At 36.0% G+C, this 27,831-nt stretch overlaps 1 protein-coding gene across 4 annotated transcripts; it reads right to left on the bottom strand.

Annotated features, from left to right (window-relative positions):
- Positions 1-207: 207 nt before the first annotated feature.
- fggy (FGGY carbohydrate kinase domain containing) lies at positions 208-27,831 on the bottom strand. Of its 4 annotated transcripts, none has more exons than XM_059345233.1 (16): positions 27,705-27,831; positions 27,141-27,334; positions 24,573-24,684; positions 21,142-21,293; positions 18,828-18,916; positions 16,501-16,616; positions 16,254-16,382; positions 13,015-13,118; positions 11,670-11,777; positions 9,168-9,229; positions 7,498-7,660; positions 6,439-6,513; positions 5,556-5,676; positions 4,759-4,853; positions 2,415-2,476; positions 208-693 (listed from the first exon to the last, which is right to left on the bottom strand). In XM_059345233.1, the coding sequence occupies exons 1-16, from the start codon at positions 27,805-27,807 to the stop codon at positions 612-614; spliced, it is 1,767 nt and encodes a 588-aa protein (XP_059201216.1). In that variant the 5' UTR covers positions 27,808-27,831; the 3' UTR covers positions 208-611. The 4 variants fall into 4 exon arrangements, with proteins under 4 accessions (XP_059201216.1, XP_059201217.1, XP_059201218.1 ...); XM_059345234.1 differs by having other exon boundaries at positions 27,636-27,754; XM_059345235.1 differs by having other exon boundaries at positions 27,141-27,391; positions 27,636-27,732.

Below are 27,831 nucleotides of genomic sequence, written 5' to 3'. Positions count from 1 at the left end.
ATATTGCTCTTGATTACCATTCAATGTCTGCATATATTGCGTCACAAAATTGTTTCACTCTAACTATTCTCAGTTTTGTCACCTGTATGGTCTTTTTTGTTGTCTGTTTTTGTTGAGAAAAGCAATAAATACAGTGAAGACAGAACAAAGGTGATTAAAAATGAATGAGTGTCACTATTGAATTGGAGCACACTAAATTATATATCGAAACACATTCAGTTGGAGTGACAGTAAAAGGCTTGAGCACTATGATTTTAATTATTTATTAAGAATTGAAGGTGACAGTGTCTGACTGTGGATGGGGGTGAAGGGGCACTTGTAAGTCAGTCACTGTGTTATCTGTTCATCTCACATCTTCTTCCTTTAGGTAGAACAGCAGCAGTGGATTAAAAAGGCACACAGACACAGAAAGCCCCAACAGGTCTGCAAGGTGATTAGAAACCCTACATCCACCATCCAGGAGCAACTAAAACCTCCTGATAGAGATTCAAGCAGCAAGGTTAGGACTCCTGTTCTGGTTTCCTGTATGTGGATTTGTCATCGTCATGGTTACGTCAGAGAGAGAGTCACTTCCAGCTCGGCCGGCCGGCTGCCCCCCGTCAGCAGTGGCGTCATCTCTGGCTCATGAGGAGCTGGTACTCCCTCTGGTGGGCAAACAGCCGCAGGAACACTTTGTACTTTCTCTCATAGAAGCTGAAATGAGGATGAAATGCAGAGAATGATGACACACACACGCATGTGGTTTTCATGGCAATGAAACATGCAGACATTGTAGAGTTAACACTTATACTATACTATACTGCCCTACAAAGCAAAAAGGCAGTAACTACACAGAGTGCAGAACTGAAAAACGACTTTATAGTTATCCTGTAATCCAGCCTAAGTAGTTGTAGGTAGATTATTGGACATGTGGCTGTTTTGTTACTTTATATTAGCTTATTTTTTTGACCATATCAATGCTCATATTTAATTTTATATGTTACCCCTATTTTGCAGTTACTGTATTCTTGCTTTGTATTACTTACCAAAAACGTGGCACTATACCAAGGAAAAAGGCAGTATAGATTCTCCAAAAACTATTTTGCCACAACTTGGGCTCTGGGTGTGTTAGATACACTGTATTTGAAATAATTGGAACCATTTGTTTTCCTGAACATGGATATACCAAACCCAAACTCATTTGAGCATTTTAGGTCAATATTTTCCACCCGGAAGCTGTTCTGGTGCTGAAACGGCTGCAAGGCTTTTGCAGTTACTGTACAAACGACTACCATTTTTCTCCAAAACGACACACATCTGAAATAAGATGTTTTGTCACATAACAAAGGATGCCTTGAATGTCATGAAAATGATAATAACTAATTTTTGACCAAAAATGCAGTTACTGCCTTTTTGCTTTGTAGGGCAGTATACAGGGTTCGTACACTTTTTCAGTGGTCAAATTCAAGCACTTTTCAAGGACTTTCAAGGTTCATTTTCAAGCTTTTCCAGTACTTTGATACTAAAAGGGGTAATTTCACTTAACCATACCACCAGTAATGGTATTAGACTTTTAACAACTAAAAGTAGTTTGCTAATCTCATAAAACATACTGGTATGGGAATCTAGGGGCTAGGAGCAAAAGTAAGCTCACAAAAATCATCAACCGGCAGCTGGTGGAACTAAACACGACCCAAACTAGGAGGAAAGACCCACAAATACTTCAGGAGCCCTCACATCCACTAGGAATTAGAAAAACTCCCTTCAGTAAGGAGATACAGGGCAGAGCAACAAGAAACATCTCAGGAACAAGAAGACGCAGGCGGAGCGGTCTTCATTTCAGATAAGCTATAGACTATTCAATTTATATATTTTCTTCCATTGAAAATGCAGTTATCTATAGTCAGTTTGCAAGAGAAATACAGTAAGAATTCCAAGCATTTACAAGCACTTAATCCAAAACCCAAGAACTTTTAAATTACATTTTTTGCATGTTTTTAAAAATAAAAGGAAAAAGGTAGAAAAATAATAAAAAAAGCGTTCCTATAAAAAGGCAAAGTGCTAAAGAAGCCTCTTTATTTGTATAAATTATTTTGAAATGTTGCATCTGCATTTAATTGGGCATCATAGATATTAAATCCATTTCTATTATTCTCCAACTGACCATCACTAAGTAAGTGTGTATGTGGTGAATATGGCATAGCTTGTCTACCTGCACTCTTCAATTAATTTGTAATTGATTTTTTCTAATTGTTTGTTTTCTGTTGTTTTGTTTTGTTTTTTAACTGTAATTATGTATATCCTTTGTGAAGCACATTGAGTCTGCCTTGTGCATGAAATGCGCTCTATAAATAAAGTTGAATTGAACTGAATTGAATCACAGCAACCAACCAAATATATATATATATATATTTTAATCTCTTTATGTGTCTCACCTCTGGAGTTCACGGTCAGGCTGCACAACTTTCCCCACTTTAGCCATTCTCTCCATCGCCTCCTAAAACATTTGCAAAGACAAACATCACTCAATAAATCATGTTAAGCACATTCACTGTGACCCAGTTATAGCATTAACACGAGCCAACTGCAGCGGTTTCTCTGTGGCTGAGTTTATGACTAATGCAGTGCAGGGCCTCTCTCTGCTGTCTGAATCTACAAAAATCCAGCCAGTTGACTGTGTGCAGCTCAGAGGATCAGACACAACAACTGCCTGCTGTAGTTAAGGCTGAAAATGGGTTGACAGGTGCAGCCTAGTCCAAACAATAACGTCTTATTTTTAGCATATCTGGCTTAAAGGCTTGCCATTCTCTTGTGCTCCGAGCTCTGGGGACCGAGACACCGAGGGATGATAAGTTGACCTTGCAAAAGATTAAATCATCACTTTATATCTTAAATGCATCATGCACGCTCTTTGTGTTTCAGTTGCACCCAGCAGATGGAGCCAGTGAGTCGGCGAAAATGAGATCTGTGCTGTGTGCTTAAGGCTTAGCATTTAATGTTCAATTTTATTAGACTACAAAATAAGATTGGATTGCAAACTGCTAAATATATTGTGAAATAAACCCTTCTTAAAGGGCCACGCCACCAATTTCACCCATGGAGTTCAGTTTACTACAGACTGTGGAAACAACTGTATAATGTCTGCTGTGGCTTGGGAAAAAATAATTGTTCTTTCAGCTTCTGCTTCAGACATATTAACCTTCTGGAGTCCATCTATTCATTAAAAATATACTGAGCATGTTTTTTTTTTACAGTAATAACTTTATTTATATAACAGACAAGCTGAGAAAGCCAGTTGAAAGTGCAATCATAGGTTTTGTTTCTAGACCGTTTTTAAAATGTGAATTTTCTTTCTACAATGAAAACTATCACTATTCTTAATTTACATGCAAGAAGACTGTTTTATAGTTGTATTTATCTGTTATTTTTTCTGCTGTTTTTGTGTGTATAAATAGTAAAAAAAAATGTTAAATTTCCATAGAAACCGGTGTCTTTTGTTTGTATTTTGGGTTCCTGGCAGCTTTATACTATACTGAAAGATGCTAAACACAGACAGAAATTAATTCATAGGAAGTTGACAAATTTGAACCAAGATCTCCTGGACTTCAGAGATTAAACAGTAAGGCTGCTTCTCACAGTGGAGGTACGTGGTTTGGATAATAAAAGATGCTGTCCAGTTGGGAAATGTGGGATTTAGTGTTTTTGAACATTTACAAACATTTTATGCTTTTTGGAACCAAGCTATTGAAGGGAACACACAAAGGAGCGCCATCACAAGTACCTTGCTATATTCAGTATGAGGATGGTGGTTTAAACTGCTCTATTCACTACTTCTGCATGAAATATCCAATGCTAATTCCCACTGCGACAGTTTTTCTTGTCTCACAATATTTCCATCAGAAAATCTAAATGTACGGAACAGGATTGGGGCCAGGTAGGAGGAAAAAATAGTGAGAGGAGGAGAAAATAACTCATTATGCACTTTGAGAAAAAAGTTAAAATGTTGAGAAAAAAGTTGAGACGTCAAGAATAAAGTCAACTTTTTGAGTTTGGTAAAAGTAGACTGTAAGCTATAACTTGATTTTCCTCAATATGTCTAATATATGTCTAAAAATTGCACATAAATCACAGAAAAGCAGATTTTACTACCAAGAAATATCTTTTATATGTGTACGGTGATTTTAGAACTACTACACCCTTAAATATTGTGGTTTATTGTTTTTGATTCTTCAAAGTTTCCACTTTTTTGCTTTAATGGTCTCAAAACACATTAAGAAGGCAAAAAAAATCCACAAATTAACTCTTGACAAGTCGCACCTGTTGACTAAAAACCAGCCAGCTGACTTATGAATGAATCTGACTGAGAGAATAACAGAAGTGTGCAAAGCTGTCATCGAAACAAAAGGTGAATAATCTAAAATATAAAACATGATTCTGGTTTGTTTTTACTACATAATTGTGTTCCATCCATCTTCAGTATCAATATTAACTTTTGACTGGTACTGTATGTTTATATATTATATGCAGTGAAGATTTGATTGATCTCTCTCTCTCTCTCTATCTCTCTCTCTCTATCTCTCTCTCTCTCTCTCCCTCCCTCCCTCCCTCCATGTGTGTTTGTAATAAAAGCCAAAAAGCCTATAAAACCAATGTGTTTGATAATTAGATTAGATAATTAGATCCTTATGTGCTTTCAGAGCCAATTTTAACCCCAAAATATGAATTCTCAAAGCCATTTTGTGTGTGTGTGTGTGTGTGTGTGTGTGTGTGTCACTCCACCTGTATGCTGCTGTAGTCCTGTGACGCACACGCTCCCAGCACTGATGCTCCGATCAGCACAGCCTCCATCTGGTCCGGCAACACCACAGGCAGTCCTGAAAAGAACGATAGGAAAAGATTTCAGTTCAGTTCAGCTTTTTTATTTCGAACATGTGCGAGTAACACAACAAAGTACGCTCAAATACAAACAAATCCAATGAGAATAATCAAAACAAAAATAGCAACAGTCAAAACAAAAAGCTGTAATGTGAACGCAACATGTCCGAAAAGGAGAAGGATGAAGCATATGCTTATCTAAACCTACCCCTTACATAATACATATTTACAAAAAAAATAGAAAATAAATAGATTAAATAAACAAATACATGAATCATTTATCATCAAAACACCCGGTGAAGATGCTGTCTGACAAAGTTTTCTTAACCCTTTATCAGGCAAAGAACTATATTTTGTAACTTCAGGTAATATTTCAAGAAAAAAGTTGCAAATTTACTAGATTAAAGTGGCAAATCTACAAGAAAAAAAGTCGCAGATTTATGAGATTTAAAGTGGTGAATCTGGGAGAAAAAAAGTCGTTTTTTTCCCACTTTTTTCTCGTAAATCTGCAACTTTTTTTCGCGCAGATTTGCCACTTTAAATCTCTTAAATCTGCGACTTTTTTTCTTGTAGGTTTGCCACTTTAATCTAGTAAATTTGCAACTTTTTTCTCAAAATATTACCTGACTCTAACTACCAAATATAGTTCTTTGCCTGATAAAAAATTGTCATTTCTAATATCAAAGCTGTGTTTTATATACCTGTAGCGTTGGAATGAATCTGGACAAACAGGGCGTTTTTGCTCAAGCCGCCACACAGGAAGAGAGTTGTGATGTCATGTCCTGCTTCTTTCATAGCGTCCAGAATATGAAGCGTACCAAGCTGAAAGCAGGAAGATACAAAGGGAGTCAGGGCCAAAGAAACCTTCCTTCACACTATAAGGTTTAGTCAGGCGGCTTAGCTAAATAAAGGGGACACGCTGGACAAAAGCACCAAATTTTTTCCACGTGCTCTCTATCACCATAGGTTTCAATTTTTGTAGGAGCCACTTCATCAAGATGGCCAATCCGAGATGGCACCGATATAAAGTCTATGAGAACTAATACATCTTCCAAGCCATTCAGAAGGTCAATCTTGGTGTCAAAATCTACATTTTCTGGGTCAAGGAATCATTTAAAGCTGTTGAGAATATCACTAGATGATTATTTGAGTTCAATTATAGTTCATTTTCACCCAGACTGGTAGGCAACTCACTTCAAGTGCTGCAGCAGAGAATCCTGAGCTAAAAATGTTTGGAATCTAATAATTATGTAAATACATGGCCAAAATGAACATATCTGGAGTAGCTTTAAATTATTCTTTGACCCAGAAAATGTAGATTTTGACACTAAGATTGACCTTCTAAGTGGCTTAGAAGATATATTGGTTCTCATAGATTTTATATGGCTGCCATCTCCGATCTGCAATCTTGATGAAGTGGCTCCTACCAAAAATTGAAACCTATAGTGATAGAGAGCATATGGAAAAAATGTGGTGCTTTTGTCCAACGTGTCCCCTTTCTTCCCAAATCTGGTCCTAAGCCGCCGGACTAGTTGTAGTATGAGGCTCAGAGGAAGTCATTAGGAGCAAATAAAGCCGACTCACAGCGAGGGCTTGTATTGTGGCCAAATAGAGCAGAGCCAAGTCATCCAAGGTTTGGGAGAGCTGCAGTCCGATCACCTGAGAAACAGTAATGAGTCATTCATGCAAAAAGTGACTCAGTGCTGAATAATAAGAGTCATTAGAGGGGTGTATTCTGCAGCAGAGAGCAGACAGTCAGTGAGGCTCTGCTATCTCAGATCACCAGTCATTCACTCTGAACAATACTGAACAGTTCTCTGCTTCATGGAGCTCCAGATACGGTCTGGATACAATAATTAACTTACTGAACACAGGAATAATTTCACTGGCTCGACTGTGACGCACTTGGACAAAATGATAATACTACTGTGACAAGTGGATCTAAACTGTCACTGCAATGTGAAAACCACCGAAGTAAAACAACTTAAAGGAGGGTCTGCAATAACCACGTACAGTGGCAAGAAAAAGTATGTGAACCCTTTAAAATAACCTAGATTTCTGCATTAATTTGTCATAAAATGTGCTCTGATCTGCATCTAAGTCCCAAGTATAGACAAACACAATGTGCTTAAGAAGTTTTGGGTTGATAAATATTAAGAAGTTTAGGCTTGATAAATATTAAGAAGTTTATGGTGAGGGCTGATTCATATTAACCTAATACCACTGAAACAATTATACTATTTCATGTTTTTATTGAAATCATCCCTTAAACATTCATAATAGCCTCAAACAAACGCTTCTGATAGCTGCTGATCAGACCTGAACAATGTTCAGGAGGAGTTTTGGACCATTCTTCCTGACAAAACTGCTTCAGCTCAACCATATTCAATAAATACATACAATATTATAAGTGTTAGTTTGGTATTAGGTTAAGCACATTGTGTTTGTCTATACTTGGGACTTAGAGGCAGATCAGATCACATTTTATGACAAATTAATTCAGAAATCTAGGTAATTTCAAAGGGTTCTCCTTTTCTTGGTACAGTAACACTCTGGCAGGGCAGAAAATAAACTTAACCAATGCTTTGATCAGCTATGTTTCATGTCACAAGTGACAGAAAGCCTGGGCTGGTGTCCCCTCACCATGCCCTTCAGGGTGGGGTCTGCCAGGGGAGACCTGTTCCCGTGGAAGTCTGGCCAGACGTGGAGGCCGGAGGCCAGCAGGTCGACAGCAGGACAGGAGCTCGCCATCGAGCTCAGGTGGCTGTTCAGGTAGCTGTAGATGTTCTCACCAGTAAAGGGAAGTCTGGAAAATAACAGAAGCATCTTCAATGCTATTTCAGTCTGAAATTACATTATCAAGATGTTGTTGTACTGCAGGTCTTTTATTTTAACTGGAGATATTTTGACATGAGAGCCAGTGGTGGAATAAATACATTTACTTAAGTACTGTACTTAAGTTCAATTTTGAGGTACTTGTACTTCACTTGGGTTTTTCCATTTTATGTAACTTAATACTTCAACTCCACTACATTTTGAGGCAATTGTACTTTGTTGAACTGTATTGTACTTTTTACTGCACTGCATTTATCTGACAGCTTTAGTTCATATTCAGGTAAAGATTTTTAATTTTTAATTTTGCCTGATAACAGTATATTGAGTAGAATATACTGAATGTTGTTTAGATAAATGCATCAATATTAATAATACAAAAATATATTTGTAATATATAAAACAATCTGAGTGGATCCATTCTGCATAAAGAGTACATTTACTTAAGTTCTGTACCTAAGTTACATTTTGAGGTACTTGTACTTCACTTGAGTATTTCCATTTTATGCAACTTTATACTTCTACTCCACTACATTTATCTGACAGCTTTAGTTACTTTTCAGGTCAAGATTTTTTAATTTTTTAATTTAGCCTAATAACAGTAAATTAAGTAGTTAAATGAGTCCTATTTTGAGAAAATTAAAATGCTGTTTAAATAAATGCATCAATATTAATAATACAATAATATATTTGGAATATATAAAACAATCTGAGTGGATCCATTCTGCATAATGAGTACATTTAATTAAGTACTGTACTTAAGTTAAATTTTGAGGTATTTGTACTTTACTTGAGTAATTCTATTTAAGTTAACTTTATACTTCTACTTCACTACATTTTTAAAGTAAATATTGTACTTTTTACTCCACTACATTTAGCCGACAGCTTTAGTTACTTTGACATCAAAATCAAGATAAATTTAAAGTTGTTTTTTAAAAAAATTAAACCTCATAACATGAGGGTTAAGTAGTTAAAATGAGCCCTGTCTCTACAAAACTAAAACACTGCTTACATAAATGCATCAATACAAATAACCCAATAATATATTTAGAAAACATAAAACAATTTGAGTGTCTCCATTCTGCATAACAAGTACTTTTACTTTTGATACTTTAAGTACATTTTGATGCTGATACCTTTGTACTTTACTTAAGTAACTTTCTGGACTTCTACTGTTTTACTGAGTATTTTCACAGTGTGGTATTAGTACTTCTACTTCAGTAAGAGATCTGAATACTTCTTCCGCCGCTGATGACAGCAGAAAAAGCACAGTCGTTACTAATAACATTAATAATGGCTTTCCAGTAAGCCAGAGAGGACATTTTAATTTAATTCTAAGTAAATGTCAGGACAGTGAAACAATTACCTCATTGCATCTGTATAGAGTAAAATGTTTTACTAAGCTTCTAATCTTTCCAGACAGTATGATCTGAACAGGGATGACAGCTGTTACAATGGTTTTGGGAGGAGCATCAGCTGACCTCTGGCGGGCCCCGTCCTGGAGCTGCATGTAGGCGGCGTGGCCCTTCACCATGTGGTCGATCTGAGGGAGGAGCCAGCAGAGAAGAGGACGGATGACACAGCTGATGACATCACGGATTATGGAGCTGCAACCAGTGGTGGATGTAACTAAGTACATTTACTCAAGAACTGTACTTTAGTACAATTTTGAGGTACTTGTATTTTAATTGAGCATTTCCATTTTATGTCATTTTATACTTCTACTTCACTACATTTTGATGTAAATATTGCACTTCAAATATTGTACTTTTTACTGCACTGCATTTATCTGACAGCTTTAGTTCATTTTCAGGTTGAGATTTTTTATTTTTTTATTTAGCCTAATAACAGTATATTAAGTAGAATATACTGAATGTTGTTTAAATAAATGAATCAAGGTTAATAATACAATAATATATTTGGAATATATAAAATAATCTGAGTGGATCCATTCTGTATAATGACTACATTTACTTAAGTACTGTACTTAAGTTCAATTTTGAGGTACTTGTACTTCACGTGAGTTTTTCCATTTTATGTAACTTTATACTTCTACTTCACTACATTTTGAAGTAAATATTGTACTTTTTACTCCACTACATTTAGCTGACATCTTTAGTTACTTTTCAGGAGATTTAACATAAAAAAACATGATACATTTAAAGTGATTATGCATATTTTCTCGTAATTAAACTACATAACAGTATATTAAGTAGTCTGATGACATACTGTAACATTGAAGATGCTGTTGTACTGCAGATCTTTTTTTTTAACTGGAGACATTCTGACCTGACAGCCACGACTAAGTACATTTACTCAAGTACTGCACTTCAGTTCAATTTTGAGGTACTTGTTCTTTACTTGAGTATTTCTATTTTATGTAACTTTATTCTTCTACTTCACTACATTTTTAATAAATATTTAATATTTAATAAATTTCCTTGTGTTGTTGTTTCTTTTCCTTTCATATGTATATGTGCGTGTGTTTGGGTATGTATGCAAATGTGGGCGCGTGTATGTATGTATGTCTGTATAATTTCGCTGTATAGGTAAATTATATTTATGTTTTTGTAATACAAGACATGTTTAGACAAGGATGTTTACTTGTGATATTTAAGGAGAGGGGGTGGGAGTTTATAAGTTTGACTTCTTCTCACTCCTTTTCGAATATGTATTCTGTCATGTTAAATGTTTTGTCTGACTCTTTTTTTTATTTATTATTATTTGTTTTCATATTCGAAATAAACTTAAATCAAATCAAAAAAACATTGATGTATGATGATTTAATAGCAGTTTTTGTGTGCGTGGCCTCCTTTGTCCACGAACATCACGAGAGGGAATATCTGGCACTACATAAAAATACTAATACAATCAAATCAATTTTGTTGCTAATCTTTGACATATCCAAGACTCTAATCACCACCAAAGCCCCAGCCCCCTACTATTTATTATTTGTTTGTTTTTTGTTGGGTTTTTTTGGGAAGAAATTATGGAATAATTCAAATATATAAACTGGCTTATAAAGGGTAAAAAAATCTGAAAATTATTTAATGTTTAGTAGTTTTGAATATGAGATTTATGAAAAAAATCTGAATCTTTTTTGACCACGGACGTCACGAGAGGGAGCATCTGGCACTACATGAAAAATACTATTGCAATCAAATCAATTTTGTTGTTTACAGTGATGTTTAACAGCAAACAGACTGCATTTAAACACTGTTTATGTGTCCAGATGAGTTGATCATATTTAGGGGACTTTTGGTTGCTTTTCCACATGGATTGTTTACATTTGATTGTTTATTTTACACTCATCACTGTATCATGTATAACACACTCAAATGACCCACACTCAATATAAGAAGACATATTCACTGGCTACAGTTTATTTTTAAATGTATACATTGCAATTATCCTGTCTATTTACAACAATTTTTGATTCCATATTCCTCAACATATGAATTACGACACTCATCTCAGTATTTCTTTTCCATTCCTACAGTGAACAAAACAATTGGTAAAAAAGCATTTAAGTTCAAAGCGCCATCGGACTGGAATAATCTTCCTTTAAACATACGATCATTGACGTCTTTTCATAGTTTTAAATATGCCCTGTCTTCTTATTTTGAGTTAAACTGCACAAGTTTCAGATAATATGTCATATTTTTTTATTTATTTTTTTAAATGCAATTTCAATTTACAATAATATTATGTTACTTCTTTCAGTTTTACTAGGCTAATGTTATGGCCAACTTGTGGCCATTGAGAGGTTGTGATTATTCTTGTGTTCATTCTTGTGTTCATTTTTTCTATGTTTGTGTTGATGCCTGTTGTCTTTGTTGTTGTATGTCTGTAAATTGTTGAGTGTTTTGTTTTGTAATGTACTTTAGGACCCCCTCGAAAACGAGAGGATTCCTCTCAAGGGGTTTATCCTACTCAATAAAATTTCTGATAATGATGATGATTTGACTGTAGAGAGGACTGACCAGCCTTCCTGTAGCACTCTGTCCTCCCTCGTTGAGCCACAGGCCCGGCACCATGGCAGACAGGCAGGGCCCCCACACTCCTGGCACGAACAGAGGCCGCTCGCTGATCTGAAAAATATCATGTTTTAGTTATTGTATATATATCACACTAACAATCTAGAGAAAAACGGGTTGGATGTGGTAAAAAAGCGAACAGAAACCACCAAAGTCAGTCTCAATTTTAGAAGAATTAAAGAAGACGTGCAAAAAATTAGACATCTTTTATGTCCTGTTCCGTATTTGTCATAGCCTAGGAGCGGGGTTATGACAAAATCTATATGATATTAAAGAGCATTTTTCAAAAATTGGCACGGAAAGTTAGCCTGGGTATTCCCATACTGCCATGCACGCTCGATTTCATTTCGTACTGCGAGACCGTCTGGAATATGTGGATGTTTCTTAGGCCTGTTTTAGGGATCCAATCACAGAACGGGCAGGGACGGCAAGATGATGACGCGTACTATTGGACAGATGGAAGCTTGAAGTTTTGTAGTTTTCTTACAGAACCAACATGGCTGCAGCTGACGGGAAGCTCTCTTTGGATCTATTTGTAGACAGTGTTCTAGATAGTTTAGAGTCAAAGTTTATTTTAAAAGAAGAACAACGCTTGACTTAACACTCTTGTTTCACCATGAAACAGGATGTTTTAGCCTTGCTTCCGACAGGATTTGGCCAAAGCCTAATCTACCAACTAGCCCCACTACCGCTCACTGCTGAAACGCCGGTGATCTGGCTACGAGCCGGGGGACAGCGGAGCCCCCAGAGACCCCCAGCAGCTCGTCTATTGACCATAAAATCAGTGGATGTGTGTGGCTGAATGACATGAGGGGGAATAAGGCATAAAAATAAATACTCTTGCAGAAAGCGAGAACTGGAGAAGCAAAGCAGCAAGCAACACTCTCTCAAAGACACGCATGCACGCACGCGCACACACACACACACACACACACAAACTGAAACTACAGAGCAGCCAGAGCCAGAACATGCTGCAGAAAAACGTTGCAGAAGCAGAATTGAGCATTTTAGTCCCAAAGTAGAGATGGGCTAGTCTGGCTATGTAAACATCAATTTCTGTCGCTCTACATACGTCATCTGATATAACTGATACGATTGGCTCAGAGCTACCTACAGACGCTTTTGATAGACATTCGTAGCACCCAATAAACGGCTCTGGAGGATCGTAAACCACACCTCCTCTACGGAGAAATGAATTGGTGGAATCCAGACTATATCTCATTTGTGATATAGTCTGGTGTTAGCCAGGCTAACGGACAGTGAGATGTAGCTGTAAATAAGAGCTGCTCACCGCCATGTGACAAGTCGACGTCCCGCAGATCATCGCCATCCGGGAGGTGATCGGCTCGTCCTCGCAGGGCAAATTAAAGCCTTTTACATCTGCACCTATCACCCCTAGCAAGAGCAAAAACACACACTTTCATCATATTTCATCAACTTCTGATTTTTTATTTTACTGGGTAAAAACACACATGAATATTTCTTCGTGTATCCTAATAAAGAAGTTTAAAACAAACCCCAGTTAGAGCCCATTCAGGGACAAATCACAATGACTTGCAGATGAACAGCTTTAAAATCTTTTGAAGTGCTCCTATAACCTTCACATGGAGTTCAGCAGTGACACTAACTGCTGGAATAATGTTTGTCAAGCTGGTTTGAGTTTAAGGTGGAAGGTTCATCCACGTGCAGAGAAGGGGGGAGGCAGCGTACATCACTGTGACATGCAGGACAACTAAAAGTGCAGAGTGTGTTAGCCTCTGACTGATACAACAGTGTGATAGGCAGAGGCCACAGCCAGGGGTCAGAGGTCAGAGTTCATGAGCAGTTTATCTCCCTGAACAAACCCAGATGGTCTGAAGCAGAGGCTGCAGCCCTGGAGCTAACAAAGAAAAAAAATTATTAGATCACCATTGTTTTCTTCAATTCCTTGTTCATTTTAATGCCTGGTACAACTAAAGGTACATTTGTTTGGACAAATATAATGATGACAACAAAAATAGCTCATAAGAGTTTCATTTAAGAGCTGATATCTAGACATTTTCCATGGTTTTCTTGATAAGGATTTTGTTTATTATCAAGGAAAAACAGAACAGGAAACAGAAAAGCAAAAATAAAACTTTGGCGTGACAGAGTTTGTAATCTTACATATAAAATGAAAGTTGTAGTTATGACTGTTGTGGTGAGGTTATTGGTTGAAAATATCTGCATGAGTATTCATTATAGATATACATTTCTAATTAGTAATTAAATAAAGAGACTTAAAATAAGCTGATATCTAGACATTTTCCATGGTTTTCTTGATAACGATTTTGGTTATTATCAAGAAAACCATGGAAAATGTCTAGATATCAGCTCTTAAATTAAACTCTTATGATCTATTTTTGTTGTTATCATTATATTTGTCCAAACAAATGTACCTTTAGTTTTACCAGAGATTAAAATGAACAAGAAATTGAAGATACTGCATCAAGTATACTGCAGCATTAATTAGTAGCTTTTCTGACAGACACCTTTTTGTTGCATCTTGTTTAATTTTTGCCAAAAACAGTTAAAGCTGGGAGAGTTTGGGTGCATCTAGAATACATATCAGTTACTGCAACATCCCTTAATAACATGTCATCCAGGGTCTCTGCGGGTTTCAACAAGTCAAATTTAATACCTTTTTAAGAACATAATTAATACAATTTAAGAGCAATTTCTAATCCATACTGGAAAAACAGTACAAAAGACATGAAGGAAAATCGGGGGCCCGGAATTACTTGCAAAGTATTTTAATTTATTCACAGCTGCACAGGATCTTAGCTCCGTTTTGTAGTTATGTTATAGCATCTTCAAAAATTGAAACATTTAAAAGCGAGTCTGAAGTTTATGCAACTTTTATACATTTTTAATACCTTTCAAAATCGTATTTAAGACATTTTATGAGATTTTATGATAATTTTAGACATTTTAAGGCCTTAAATTCAAATTATTGGATTTCAGACCATGTTCCATGTTCCCTGGCCTTTCATCTGGCACCACCAACAGGCCAAAATGCTAATTTGAGCAAAAGAAATCCCAAAAATCTCATGACAGATTGCTTTGAAATTCACCAATATTTACCTCAGAGAATGAGCCCTTTGTTTTTAGGACAATTCATTATCTTTCCTCAGTTGCCAAACTCTACTTTGTGCACAAGATACTGCTCTAACTATTCAATGAATGTGCTGCGGATATTTACATTCCCCCTCAGATTGAACTTTTTTTTTGACTCGTCTTTTTTGACTCTTTTTATTGCTGACAAGCCCCTGGAGCTTCTCTAGAACCACACTTATGCTAAACTTTAGCATAAAAAAACTAACAAAAACTCAACTTAAACAAAGCATTTTCAAAAAATAAAGACTTATAAAAACGAGCAAACTCACTCTAAAAACAAATTAAAACTAACTGAATTTGAAAACAAAAATTCACAAGGAAATTAAAACTAATATTAATAAAACAATCCCAAACTATTATAACCTTGGTCAGGACAATCCTGCACATTCCTGTCTGCACAGCTTCCTTCCCTCATTTACAGAATTCAATATTTGTGCATATTGTTTCTACTGTTTTTAAATATTTTGTGTATGTTGACTTTTCTATTCTCCATATTTTCTATTTAGGCTGCTGTCTTTTGACTTAAGGACTTACCATAATCTATATTTTAGTACTTTATTTTGCACCACAGCAAATTTCGTGCAGGTCAAAACCTTATTGGCAATAAAAACATTTCTGCTTCTGCTTCTGATTATTTATGCTCCCTAGTGGATGGACATCTTCAATTCTGACACTCAGGACTCATCTTAAACCCACCATAGATCAAAATGTCAACTTTAGACATACACAATAAATCCTCTGCCTCCCGGCTCTTTAGTGTCTCATGAAGTCTGAAGATCTGGCAAGTTCAGAAAAACATGAATTTCCCTGCACACCTTACTAATGACAAATTTGAAGTTTTTACAGTTATAATAGTTTTGTTTAACCCTCCTGTAATATTGCGGTTATATTGTTATTCACCCAGTTCAAAGTTTAAAAATAAAAATAAAATAGTTAAAAGTATTTTTTCACAAAAAGAAAAAAAAAATGATATTTGATTTGACTCCACCTGGATTTGCTTTTATTTTTCTACCATCATTCTGTTCTTTCATGTTGATTTCAAGCATAAATTAACATGTACCTTCTTGATTTTTGTATGTTAACCCATTGAGGCCTGAAAAACCGCTGGGCCATTTTAAAATAAGCCTCTAATTTTCTGGAAATTCTGGAAAAATTCTGGAAAAAAAAGTGTCAACTCTTCTACTAAATAATAGATTTTTCAGCCTCTGTAGCAGATAGAAATGAAATTCAAAAAGTATTTGAGAGCTTATACAAATACTACAAAACGACGTATCCGTTTTCCAGGCTTCAATGGGTTAACAAAAGAAGAAAAAAAAACCCCAATAAATAGAAGTTAAAAAAAAAAAAAAAAAAAAGAATGTATTTGGAGGATAATGATGTTTAGGACGTAAATACCGAGGCCTCCAGCGTGAGCATCGATGAGAGAAGCGCCCACTGCGGTTCCTGGCTCCAGACCGAACTCTGCTGCTGCCTCCAGGGTCAGACCGTCTCCCAGCGCGCTCCCTGGAGAACACGTCACGCTGCCTGGAGGACAGAAAACAGCACAGCTCAAACAGTGACAGGAGAGCTCTCGTGTTGATGATGTGTTTGAAAAGATCATACCATGAACTCTCTGTGAACATAAAAGAAATCAGAAGCTTACCTATTTTGGAAAAGTTGTTTTCCAGGAGGTCCTCCAGTCCAATGCTGGTCCAAAAACCAGCATCCCATCCTTCTGGAGGGCAATAAGTCCATTTACACACCAGAGTACATAAAGACCTGTGAAACATGACCAAAAAGTTCAGAAAAATGTCTCATTAACATATTCAAGTGCACATTAACAGTATCTGGTGAAGGCCACAGTGTCAAAAAATGTTTATAATAAAATAACACTCTCTCACAGACACACACACAACAAACATCCATTTCTGTTGCTCTACTACGTCATCTGGTATAACTGATCTGATTGGCTAAGAGCTACCTACAGACGCTTTAATAGACATTCTAAGCGCCCAATAAACGGCTCTGGAGGATCGTAAACCACACCTCCTCTACGGAGAAATGAATGGCTAGTGTCCAGACCAAATCTCAAATGAGATTTGGTCTGGTGTTAGCCAGGCTAACAGTGAGCGGTAGCGGGGCTAGTTGGTAGAATAGGCTTTGGCCAAATCCTGTCGGAAGCATTAGGGCTAAAATATCCTTTTTGGTGGTGAAACAAGAGTGTAAAGTCAATTGTTGTTCTTCTTTTAAAATAAACTTTTGCTCTAAACAATTTAAAACACCATCTACAGCTAAACAGAGTTTCGCGTCTGCAGCAGCCATGTTGGATCTGTAAGAAAACTACAAAACTACAAGCTTCCATCTGTCCAGTAGTACGCGTCATCGTCTTACCGTCCCTCCCCGTTCTGTGATTGGAACCCTAAAAAAACAGGGTTAAGAAACGGCCAAGGTTTCCAGACTGCCTGGAGGTTCGAAATGAAATCAAGCGTGCAAGGCAGAATGGGTATACCCAGGCTATTATTTGAGTATTTCCACATTTTTAACTTTATACTTCTACTCCACAACATTTTAAGGGCAAACATTTTACTTACTACACTACTACTACTTACTACTAAATTTACGTAATTACGCATGTTTATAAATTAAACCACATAAAGTATGTTAAATAGTTAAAAAGAGCCCTATATTGACAGCAGTTAAACACTGCTTACATAAATGCACCAATAATAATAACCTAATAGAATATTTGGAATATATAAAACAATCTGTGAAGGTCCATTTTGCATAAAGAGTACTTTTACTTTTGATACTTTAAGTACATTTTGATGCTGATACTTTTGTACTTTTACTTCAGTAAGTTTTGAATGCAGTAATTTTACTTGAAGTGGAGTAATTTCACAGTGTGGTATTAGTACTTTTTCTTAAGTAAAGGATCTGAATACTCTTCCACCACTGTAAAATAAACATTTCTTAGACTTCACTTGCGTCAGAGGACAACCCAGTTCTGTCTTTAAACAGACATCTGATACCAGGATCATGTTTCAGCAGCTTAGTCGCCTTATTTAATAATGCAGACACGAACAACAATTTGTAGGTCACCGTTAATGCTTGACCCCTTTCTGAAATGTATATATTAAACACATATTCCACATGTAAATAATTAACAGATGAGGGCTTAAAACTTTTTCATCATTATTGGGTTTTTATTATTTTATTATATAGAAAATATGTATATATTCTTTATATAACCAGGTAAAAGCCTCATAAGGATTAAAAATCTCTTTTCAAGAGACACCTGGCCAAGAATGCAGCATAAAAATAAAATAAAGAAAATAATAATAAAAATAATTAAATAATTAAATAAATAAATACATACATACATACATAAATAAATAAATAAATAAATAAATAAATAAATAAAATAAATAAGATTTATTTAAGAAGTAATATATGTAAATAATAACATTTTGGGGGGAGGTTAAAAAGGTCACTTAGTGAAAGAGTAAATTAATAATAATATACAGTATTTTATGGGTGAAGGTCACTTTTTTTTCTGACACTGCAAAAAAAGCAACAAAATCATTGTTGTAATATATTTAAAATCTATTTTTGTTTTAATTGTTAATACTATTTATATTTCCATTTATTTATTGTAAATTGTCAATACTTTTTTTAACTATATTTTTACTATACTTTTTTACTTACTTTACTTAGTTTATTTACCATTATATTTCTTATATTTCTAGTTTATGCTGCTGCTTACAATTTATTGTTATTTTGCTATCCACTCTGGAAATTTCCCCATTGTGGAACTAATAAAGAAAATCTTAATCCTAATCTTAAAAACAGTAGTGTTTATGTAAACAAATTGGCATTTATAGGGTGAAAAATTCAGAGTTTTTTATGACACAGACATTTTTGTACTCCAAGGACAATAGAGCAACAGCTGAAGCACGTCGGTCACGATAACGAGTAAATAACGGAGCTCACCGTGTCAGAGAGCCGGTCGCCTTCCAGGACAGGAAGTCTGGAAGGTCGAAGAAGTGAGCAGCTTCATTCCAGCAGCTTTCTCTCAGATTCTGATTCAAAAGACAAGACAAGTGTGATGCTGATGAAGCCTTGATATGTGAGCAATGACACATTAACAACAAAGTAGGGCTGGGCGATATGGACCAAAAGTCATATCCCGATACAGTACAGGCCAAAAGTTTGGACACACACCTTCTCATTCAATACGTTTTTCTTAATTTTCATGACTATTTACATTGTAGAAAAAAATTGGCGTATTTTTTATCGAGCTTTGATTTTAAAAAAAGGTCCTCCTGTTGTTATACAGTATTTATGTTCACTTAAATGAACGGCTTCAATAAAACTACTTGTGACATGTCATATTTGGCTTTGACTGAACATTTGCTCTCACTTTGTGATAAAAATATCAGGATATATATCATATATCGATATTCAGCCTAAATATACAGTACAGGCCAAAAGTTTGGACACACACCTTCTTATTCAATGTGTTTCCTTTATTTTCATGACAATTGACATTTAAATGCATCAAAACTATGAATGAACACATATGGAATTATGTACTTAACAAAAAAAGTGTGAAATAACTGAAAACATGTCTTGTATTTTAGATTCCTCAAAGTAACCACCCTTTGCTTACTAGAATATAAGACATGTTTTCAGTTATTTCACACTTTTTTGTTAAGTACATAATTCCACATGTGTTCATTAATAGTTTTGATGAATTTAAATGTAAATAGTCATGAAAATAAAGGAAACGCATTGAATAAGAAGGTGTGTCCAAACTTTTGGCCTGTACTGTACATTTATGCTGAATATCGATATATGATATATATCCTGATATTTTTATCACAAAGTGAGAGCAAATGTTCAGTCAAAGCCAAATATGACATGTCACAAGTAGTTTTATTGAAGCCGTTCATTTAAGTGAACATAAATACTGTATAACAACAGGAGGACCTTTTTTTAAAATCAAAGCTCGATAAAAAATATCTTAAATAAAAACAGCCTATGGAAAAAAATACGCCAATTTTTTTCTGAAATAAATATATTTATATGACAAAAGAATACAAAAGAACTCAATGTGACAAACCCTAGTAAGGGCAGCATTTACAGGTGCATCTCAATAAATGAGAATATCATAGAAAAGTTTATTTATGTCAGTAATTCAATTCAAAAAGTGGAAATAACACATTATATAGATCCATTACACATTCATTTATTTAATTTCTTCTAGTTATAATGATTATGGCTTACATTTAATGAAGACCTAAAATTCAGTGTCTCAAAAAAATGTGAATATTACAGATGACCAATTTTAAAAAGTATGTTTAATATGGAAATGTTGGCCTCTGAAAAGTATGTCCATCTATATGACTTGGTTGGGGCTATTTGACTTGATATACTGGAAATGGACTTTTCCATCATATTCTAATTTATTGAGATGCACCTATATATATATATATATATATATATATATATATATATATAATATACACTACCGGTCAAAAGTTTTAGAACACCCCAATTTTTCCAGTTTTTTATTCAAATTCAAGCAGTTCAAGTCAAATGAACAGCTTGAAAGGGTACAAAGGTAGGTGGTGAACTGCCAGAGGTAAATAAAAAAAGGTAAGGTTAACCAAAACTGAAAGATAATGTACATTTCAGAATTATACAAGTAGGCCTTTTTCAGGGAACAAGAAATGGATTAACAACTTAACTCTATGGAGTCTTGGGCTATTTTGTCCATTTTTGAATTCTTTTCATGTCTTTGTAAGTCATTTTGTGTCTTTTTTTGGTCATTTTGCGTCTTTTTTTAGTCATTTTGTGTCTTTTGGTGTCTATTTTTGTCATTTTGTGTCTTTTTTGGTCATTTTGTGGTTTTTTTTTTAATCCTTTAGTCCAACATAAAATGTGATTTTCAATCTTTTTTTACTTTCAAAACACTATCATGCTCAATAAATAATTTTAAATGTTGCAAATGTGCATTAATTTCAGAGTACACTGAGACATTAAACTGCATTATTTTCAATTAAATTCTAGAAAAGTTGGTGTGTTCTAAAACTTTTGACCAGTAGTGTATTTTTTATATCGATCTATCGCCCAGCCCTACAACAAAACACTTTCAGGAAGCTTCCTCCCCCAGAAAACAGGCCGAAATACTAAGACAACACCACACACATGCTGCTGCTGTTGCTGACCACCGGCCAGGACACAGAGCGATAATAAAACATCAGAGATCAGTGATCCTGTGGTGACCTCGCTCACCTCTCACCTCTTTGAGCCAGAGCAGCTTCGGGGGTTGCATCTCCGGTGACATCACCCCTCCCACCCTGCTCAGCACCCTGTGGCCGCCGCTGGTTATACGAGCCGCCTGCTCCTCAGCGCGGTGGTCCATCCACATCACCACGTTCCTCTGGCGGTCACCTGCCACAGACAGGAAGACCGTGTTTAGTTGTTATACTGGATTAACTCTATGGAGTCTTTTTGGGCTATTTAGTCCATTTTTGAATCCTTTTCATCCTGCCTGTATACACCACTTAAAAATGTTTAAATGCCATGTTGGTATTTTTTTTCAGCACAACCTCACCTATATGACCTAATAATAATTGATTTTTTATTCTGACTTACTGGATCAACATTTTGAACCAAAAAGAAACAAAGAAAAACCAAGGGGGGGGGGTTTGGTCATTTTGTGTCTTTTTTTGGTCATTTTGTGTCTTTTTTGTCATTTTGTGTCTTTTCTTGGTCATTTTGTGTCTTTTTTTTTGTCCTTTTGTATCTTTTTTTTGTCATTTTGTATCTTTTTTAGTCCTTTAGTCCAACATAAAATGTGATTTTGAATATTTTTTTTACTTTCAAAACACCATCATGCTCAATAAAGAATTTAAAATGTTGCAAATGTGAACAAAGGTTGCAAATATCACATATAAGAGGGTTCCATCCAGTTCTATCATTTTATACTAAATATATTTGAGCTTGTCTCCAGTTTTACTTGGTATATCATCATCAAACTGAAACTGGCCTCATGGAGTTTACAGCCAGAACTTTAGAGGTAAATGTACAGTAGGGCTCCACGCTGCTTTGTTTTCTAGTCTGGATGTGATGAAGAAGTCTGGATTTGGTGCTTTTGGAGACTCCAGAGGGTTAACTATGAGAAGGCCGATAGCTCAGATAACTAATGTGTTGCTCCATTATTACTTCTCTTGTACTCTGGGTGAGGACCACTGACTCTATGCACAACTGGACCTTAACCCCTCGAGCCCCACCCTTCCTCCCCAATCCCTCCCTTATGTTGATGTATGAGATTTAAAAGAAGCCACTTATAATATCGTATCGTGAGTCAAGTATCGGGATAAAATCATATCGTGGGGCCGATACGCTGATTCACGCCTCCACTGTCCACGTCATTGGTAGCTGGCCAATAGAACTCGGTGAAATGTGAATTATTACAAAAATAAGCGCTCATTCTGACTGGGATTCAGCGCTGCATAACTTTACCTGTGACCTAAAAAAGCCTGCTGCATTGAGACCAGACTTTTTCCTCCGGTTGTGTTTACTCTTGGGCTTCCAATCAATGAACCTGAGGACCTTTAAAAACTAAATGTAAACAAAATATACCAAATATCTCACACTGCATGATCCCAGAGGTGATACAGAAATAAACTGGTATATGAGGAGATGATAAACAAAACTCTGAATGCGATATATCTCGGCAGCATATAATCATTAATTTAACCTGAGTACCTGGTCCTGACCCCTGTGTCCATCTTACTTGATTGAAAAAAACAACTCCAGGCCTTCTGTTCTGTAGCCGACCCTGACCTCTAACCTCCCTGTGGAGGAGGGTTTTACCTTCAGGGATCAATAAAGAGTCTTATTACATTAGAGTAAAACAAACGGTCCGACCATAACTCAACAACTGAAAGGTTTAAAGAAACTCTAATCAAGTAAATCTCACAATCGGCACATTAAAAACATTATTAATACCCTTTGTTAACAAATAGTGTTTACCCTTAACCCTCTGGAGTCTCCAAAAGCGCCAAATCATGACTTCTATATCACATCCAGACTAGAAAACAAAGCAGCGTGGAGCCCTACTGTAAATTTACCTCTAAAGTTCTGGCTGTAAACTCCATGAGGCCAGTTTCAGTTTGATGATGATATACCAAGTAAAACTGGAGACAAGGTTAAATATATTTTGTATAAAAATATAGAACTGGATGTAACCCTCTTACGGTATATGTTATATTTGCAACCTTTGTTCACATTTGCAACATTTCAAATTCTTCATTGAGCATGATGGTGTTTTGGAAGTTAAAAAAAAACTGATTCAAAATTCATGACATTTCATGTTAATTTTTCTTTGTTTCTTTTGGGTTCAAAATGTTGATCCAGTAAGTCAGGATGAAATAATTATTATCAGCTCGTATAGGTGAGGTTGTGCTGAAAAAACATTTTTTAAAAGTGGTGTATACAGGCAGGATGAAAAGGATTAAAAAATGGACAAAATAGCCCAAGACTTCATAGTGTTAAGCAAAATATCTGAATGTGTGTGGTACAAACAGCATATAATCATTCTTTTTTTCTTCTTCTTCTTTTTTAAGGAAGATGGAAGAAAGGAGGAAGAAGGGAAGGGAAAGGAAGAAGAAAGGGGGACAAAATCAAGCAGCTTCTCTCTTTTGTGACTGCTTATTTCTTTTATTAATAAATAACAGATTGCACATTTTTAATTTTTAAATTAACTTGACTTGTAACAGAGTAGTAGCCTGGCTAACACCAGACCAAATCTCATTGGAGATTAGGTCTGGACACGTTCAATGCTTTTCTCCGTAGAGGAGGTGTGGTTTACGATCCTCCGGAGCCGTTTATTGGACGCTTAGAATGTCTATCAAAGCGTCTGTAGGTAGCTCTTAGCCAATCAGATCAGTTATACCAGATGACGTAGTAGAGCAACAGAAATGGATGTTTGTTGTGTGTGTGTGTCTGTGAGAGAGTGTTGCTTGCTGCTTTGCTCCTCCAGTTCTCGCTTTCTGCAAGATTATTTATTTTCACGCTTTATTCCCCCTCATGTCATTCAGCCACACACATCCACTGATTTTATGGGCAACAAACAAGCTGCTGCGGGTCTCTCGGCAGCTCCGCTGTCCCCCGGCTGGTAGCGAGATAACCGGTAGCGGGGCTATTAGCGGTCTCGGCGGCTTGTTGTGCCGAGCCGCCGAGACCGCTAATAGCCCCGCTACCGGTGATCTGGCTACGAGCCGGGAGACAGCGGAGCCGCCGAGAGACCTTTCGCCTTTCAACTTTCGCTCTAAACTATTTAAAACACCATCTACAGCTAAAGAGAGTTTCGCGTCTGCAGCAGCCATGTTGGATCCGGAAAGCTTCCAAGTGCCGAGTAGTACGCGTCATCGTCTTGCCGTCCCTCCCCGCTCTGTGATTGGATCCCTAAAACAGGGCTAAGATCTCTCTCTAGTTTCCAGACTGGATGGAGGTTCGAAATTAAATTCGAGCGCGCAAGGCAGTCTGGGTATACCCAGGCTAACAGAGTAGGGTAATAAGCTATGCTTCAGCCTTCTCGGTCCAAATGTCAAATGTTTTTTTCTGGTTTGTTACTTCTCCTTTAATGACATGTATTGACTGAAATAAACGGAAACGGAAACGAAACAAACATCAGGCTGTGAGGTAAAGAAATGTGTCTCTTACCACCCTGACTGACTGGAACAGGCTGGAAGCTTTGGTCTAAAACCACCAGTGAGCAGGTGGCGTCAAAGCCGATCCCTCGTACCTGACTCCTCTCCACACCTTGAGTGACTTTCTGTAACACAAAGTTAACACAAATTATAGTTTGAGACATTTTGAACATAGCTAATATCTGTGGCGTGACTCTAAGAGTGAATGTATGATACATTAGCCAACATATGTTGTATGTTACAGGGAGATTATTACAATAACTTCAGTGATTTTCACAAATCAGGTATAATTGTACTCAGTGGTGGAAGTACATTTACTGCCCTACAAAGCCTAACTGCAGTAACTACATTTTTGGTCAAAATTGAGTTATAACTAAAAATGAACTCCTTGATGTCTGTTTTATCTTGTGACAAAGTTTTAGATTTCAATTTTGCTTTATTTCAGAGAAATAATTACATAAACACCACAACATCCAACTCAAAACCAAAGCAGTAATTGCACTTACCACGGTCTGATTTGGATATATATACTAATTTAAACATAAAAATAAAAGAAATTATAAGTTTATTTGAAAACGAAATTATTATCTAGATAGTGGTGAAGTAAAAAGTGAGATAAAATTATATTAAGTCTAAAATATTAATTTTCTTTATAATATTAAGTCTAAAATACGCACATCTTTGAATAGAGTTGTTAAACACTTTTAAATACATTTATAACAAAATCAATTTGAAAATGTTTATTCACTGAAAACAAAATATAAAAGCTGAAAGAAGACGACAACATTGTTGTTACTGCATTCTGTTTTTGCATTACCATTAGAACCTTTTACAGCAAAACCAGAGTGCAGTAACTACGTTTTTGGGGTCAAAGGTCAAATAGATCGTCATGATTTTTGAGCATAAGAATTACATCACCAACACAATTAGACATAAGCGTCATATCACTTATCTACATATAACCAATTTGGCTGGCCAGTTAAAAAACGTTAAAAAACCTTAAAGCAGTTTTTATAAGTTTTACCTTTTGCATAGTTACTGCAGTTAGACTTTGTATGTCAGAGTACTTGAATAATGTACTTAATTACATTCCACCACTGATTCTTTATAACTCTGGCCTGTACAAAAGTTGCTGTTTATTGCTGCTGTAAATAAAAAAAAGTTTAACAATCTTGAGTTTATCTGACAGGATAAGGGGGTTAGTGTTAATACCAGGTAGGGCTGCAACTAACGATTATTTTCATTATCGATTAATCTTTCAATTATTTAAACGATTAATCGATTAGTTGTTTGGTCAATAAGATGTTGAAAAATATCAATCAGTGTTTCCCAAACCACAAGATGACGTCCTCAAATCTCTTGTTTTGTCCACAAACCAAAGTTAAATTATATATGCATTTGTTTATTTAATCTTTTTTGTTGTTGTTGAAAATATGTATTATGTAAATATGTATGTTTAGGGAAAAAAATTGTTAATTGGGTAGTGTAGAAGGGGTAGGTTTAAATAAGCATATGATTCATCCTGCTCCTTTTCGGACATGTTGCGTTCACATTATAGCTTTTGTTTGACTATTGCTATTTTTGTTTTGATTATTCTCATTGGATTTGTTTGTTTTTGAGTTTACTTTGTTGTGTTACTTGCACATATTTGAAATAAAAAAGCTGAAGTGAACTGAAAGAGATATTCAGTTTATTGTCATAAAGGAACAAAGAAACCAGAAATATTCACATTGAAGAAGCTGAAATCAGAAATTTGGACTTATTGTCTATAAAAAAACTGCTCAAACTAATTATTCGATTATCAAAATAGTCAAAGTCAAATTTATTTATATAGCGCATTTACAGACGGCTGAGCCGCACCAAAGTGCTTCACATAAAAGTGCAAAAAGTGCAATAAAATACAGAATTGACAAAGGTAAAAAAAGAAACAAACAAAACAAAATTAAATTTAAAATAAATTAAAAGAAGATGGGATAATTTTAAAAGCACTGTGGGGGTTTAATCGATTATTGTTCGATTAATCGAATAACAGTTGCAGCCAGTGGCGGTTCTACACAGGGGCCTACAGGGGCCACTGCCCCTGTGAAGAAGCCCTTGGCCCCTGCTGTGGCCCCTGTGTCAAATTAATAATAAAATGATCAATTTATAATGATGAGCGATGGAACAATTCTTACCTATTTTTTGTTTAAATAATATCTCATTGTACACAAAAGGAACCCATAATGTGTACATTGTATAATAGTTTAATTGTGCAATAAAAACTAAATATAAAGATCATTCTCACTGTACTGCACTTTCAAAATAAAAATAAAAGTAATTGTGCACAAAAATGAGAAATGTCATTGTCGTACAAAAATAATTGATAACGTTGGTAAGTCTTATCGCTTCAATCAATGTAGTTCTTCCAAATATGAGACTTTTAGCTAAAATAAAGGTTTTGAATGCTTAAATATCATTTTTGACGATTTTCAATGTGCCCCTGTGATTAAACACTGGCCCCTCCTTGGCCCCCACAGTAAAACTGGTCTAGAACCGCCACTGGTTGCAGCTCTAATAACAGGGCTGAGCTGGGCTTCCTTACCTTGACGACTGTGCAGCATTTCTCCCAGATCTCAGTGGAGGACTGGACATAGTGGTCGGACTGGGGCTCCCAGATGCTGATGGGCTCCTCTGCAGTGCTGTGGAGCAGACCAGTCCTGGTCACCAGTGCAGCCCTCACACTGGAAGTACCCACGTCCACCCCAACATAATAGACCTCAGCCATGAGGAGAACAGCTGCAGGTAGAGGAGGGGGAGCAGGAGGTCCGGGGGTTGATTATTAACCAGGTTGCACTGTCAAAGTCAACATTTAACGCAGGAATCGAAATGCATAAAGTTAACATAGATCAACACGTTTATATAGCACTTTTTCTTTAGTTTTGGTGCATCAGACTGAACTGAATGATGTCGCTACAGTCAAAAAGAGTGATTTTCTACCAAAGATTTGCACAGAATTTACTTTAAATATAGCCACATCAGACGTTATTAAACATAGATGAGATTCGTAGCCCAGCTAGAACAACATCTTCGAACTTACCGGCGCATCAATATCTTATTTCAGAGAACAACACATCTGTTTTTGTTTTTGAGTTGCTGATAAACGTACTTTGTGCTGGAGTCCCTGGCTGGCTGCGACGGATCGCGAAAATGGACAAAAAGGGTAAAGTCGCTTTTTGTTTCAACCCCGAAGCAAGTCCAGCCAGGAGCATTTAAATGTTATTATCACAACTTCT

Source organism: Centropristis striata, chromosome 11 (assembly GCF_030273125.1).
Source record: "Centropristis striata isolate RG_2023a ecotype Rhode Island chromosome 11, C.striata_1.0, whole genome shotgun sequence".
Lineage (NCBI taxonomy): Eukaryota > Metazoa > Chordata > Actinopteri > Perciformes > Serranidae > Centropristis > Centropristis striata.
This window is presented reverse-complemented; position numbering and strand designations above follow the sequence as displayed.

What these genes read in the sequence shown, in the direction of transcription:
- fggy (XM_059345233.1), bottom strand. Translation starts at nt 27,807, where the DNA reads ATGCTCCTGGCTGGACTTGCTTCGGGGTTGAAACAAAAAGCGACTTTA. An exon ending in GCGACCGGCTCTCTGACACG is followed by an intron (nt 16,617 to 18,827) that starts GTGAGCTCCGTT and finishes CATGTTTCACAG; the next exon opens with GTCTTTATGTACTCTGGTGT. An exon ending in CCTGACCGTGAACTCCAGAG is followed by an intron (nt 694 to 2,414) that starts GTGAGACACATA and finishes TCCTCATTTCAG; the next exon opens with CTTCTATGAGAGAAAGTACA.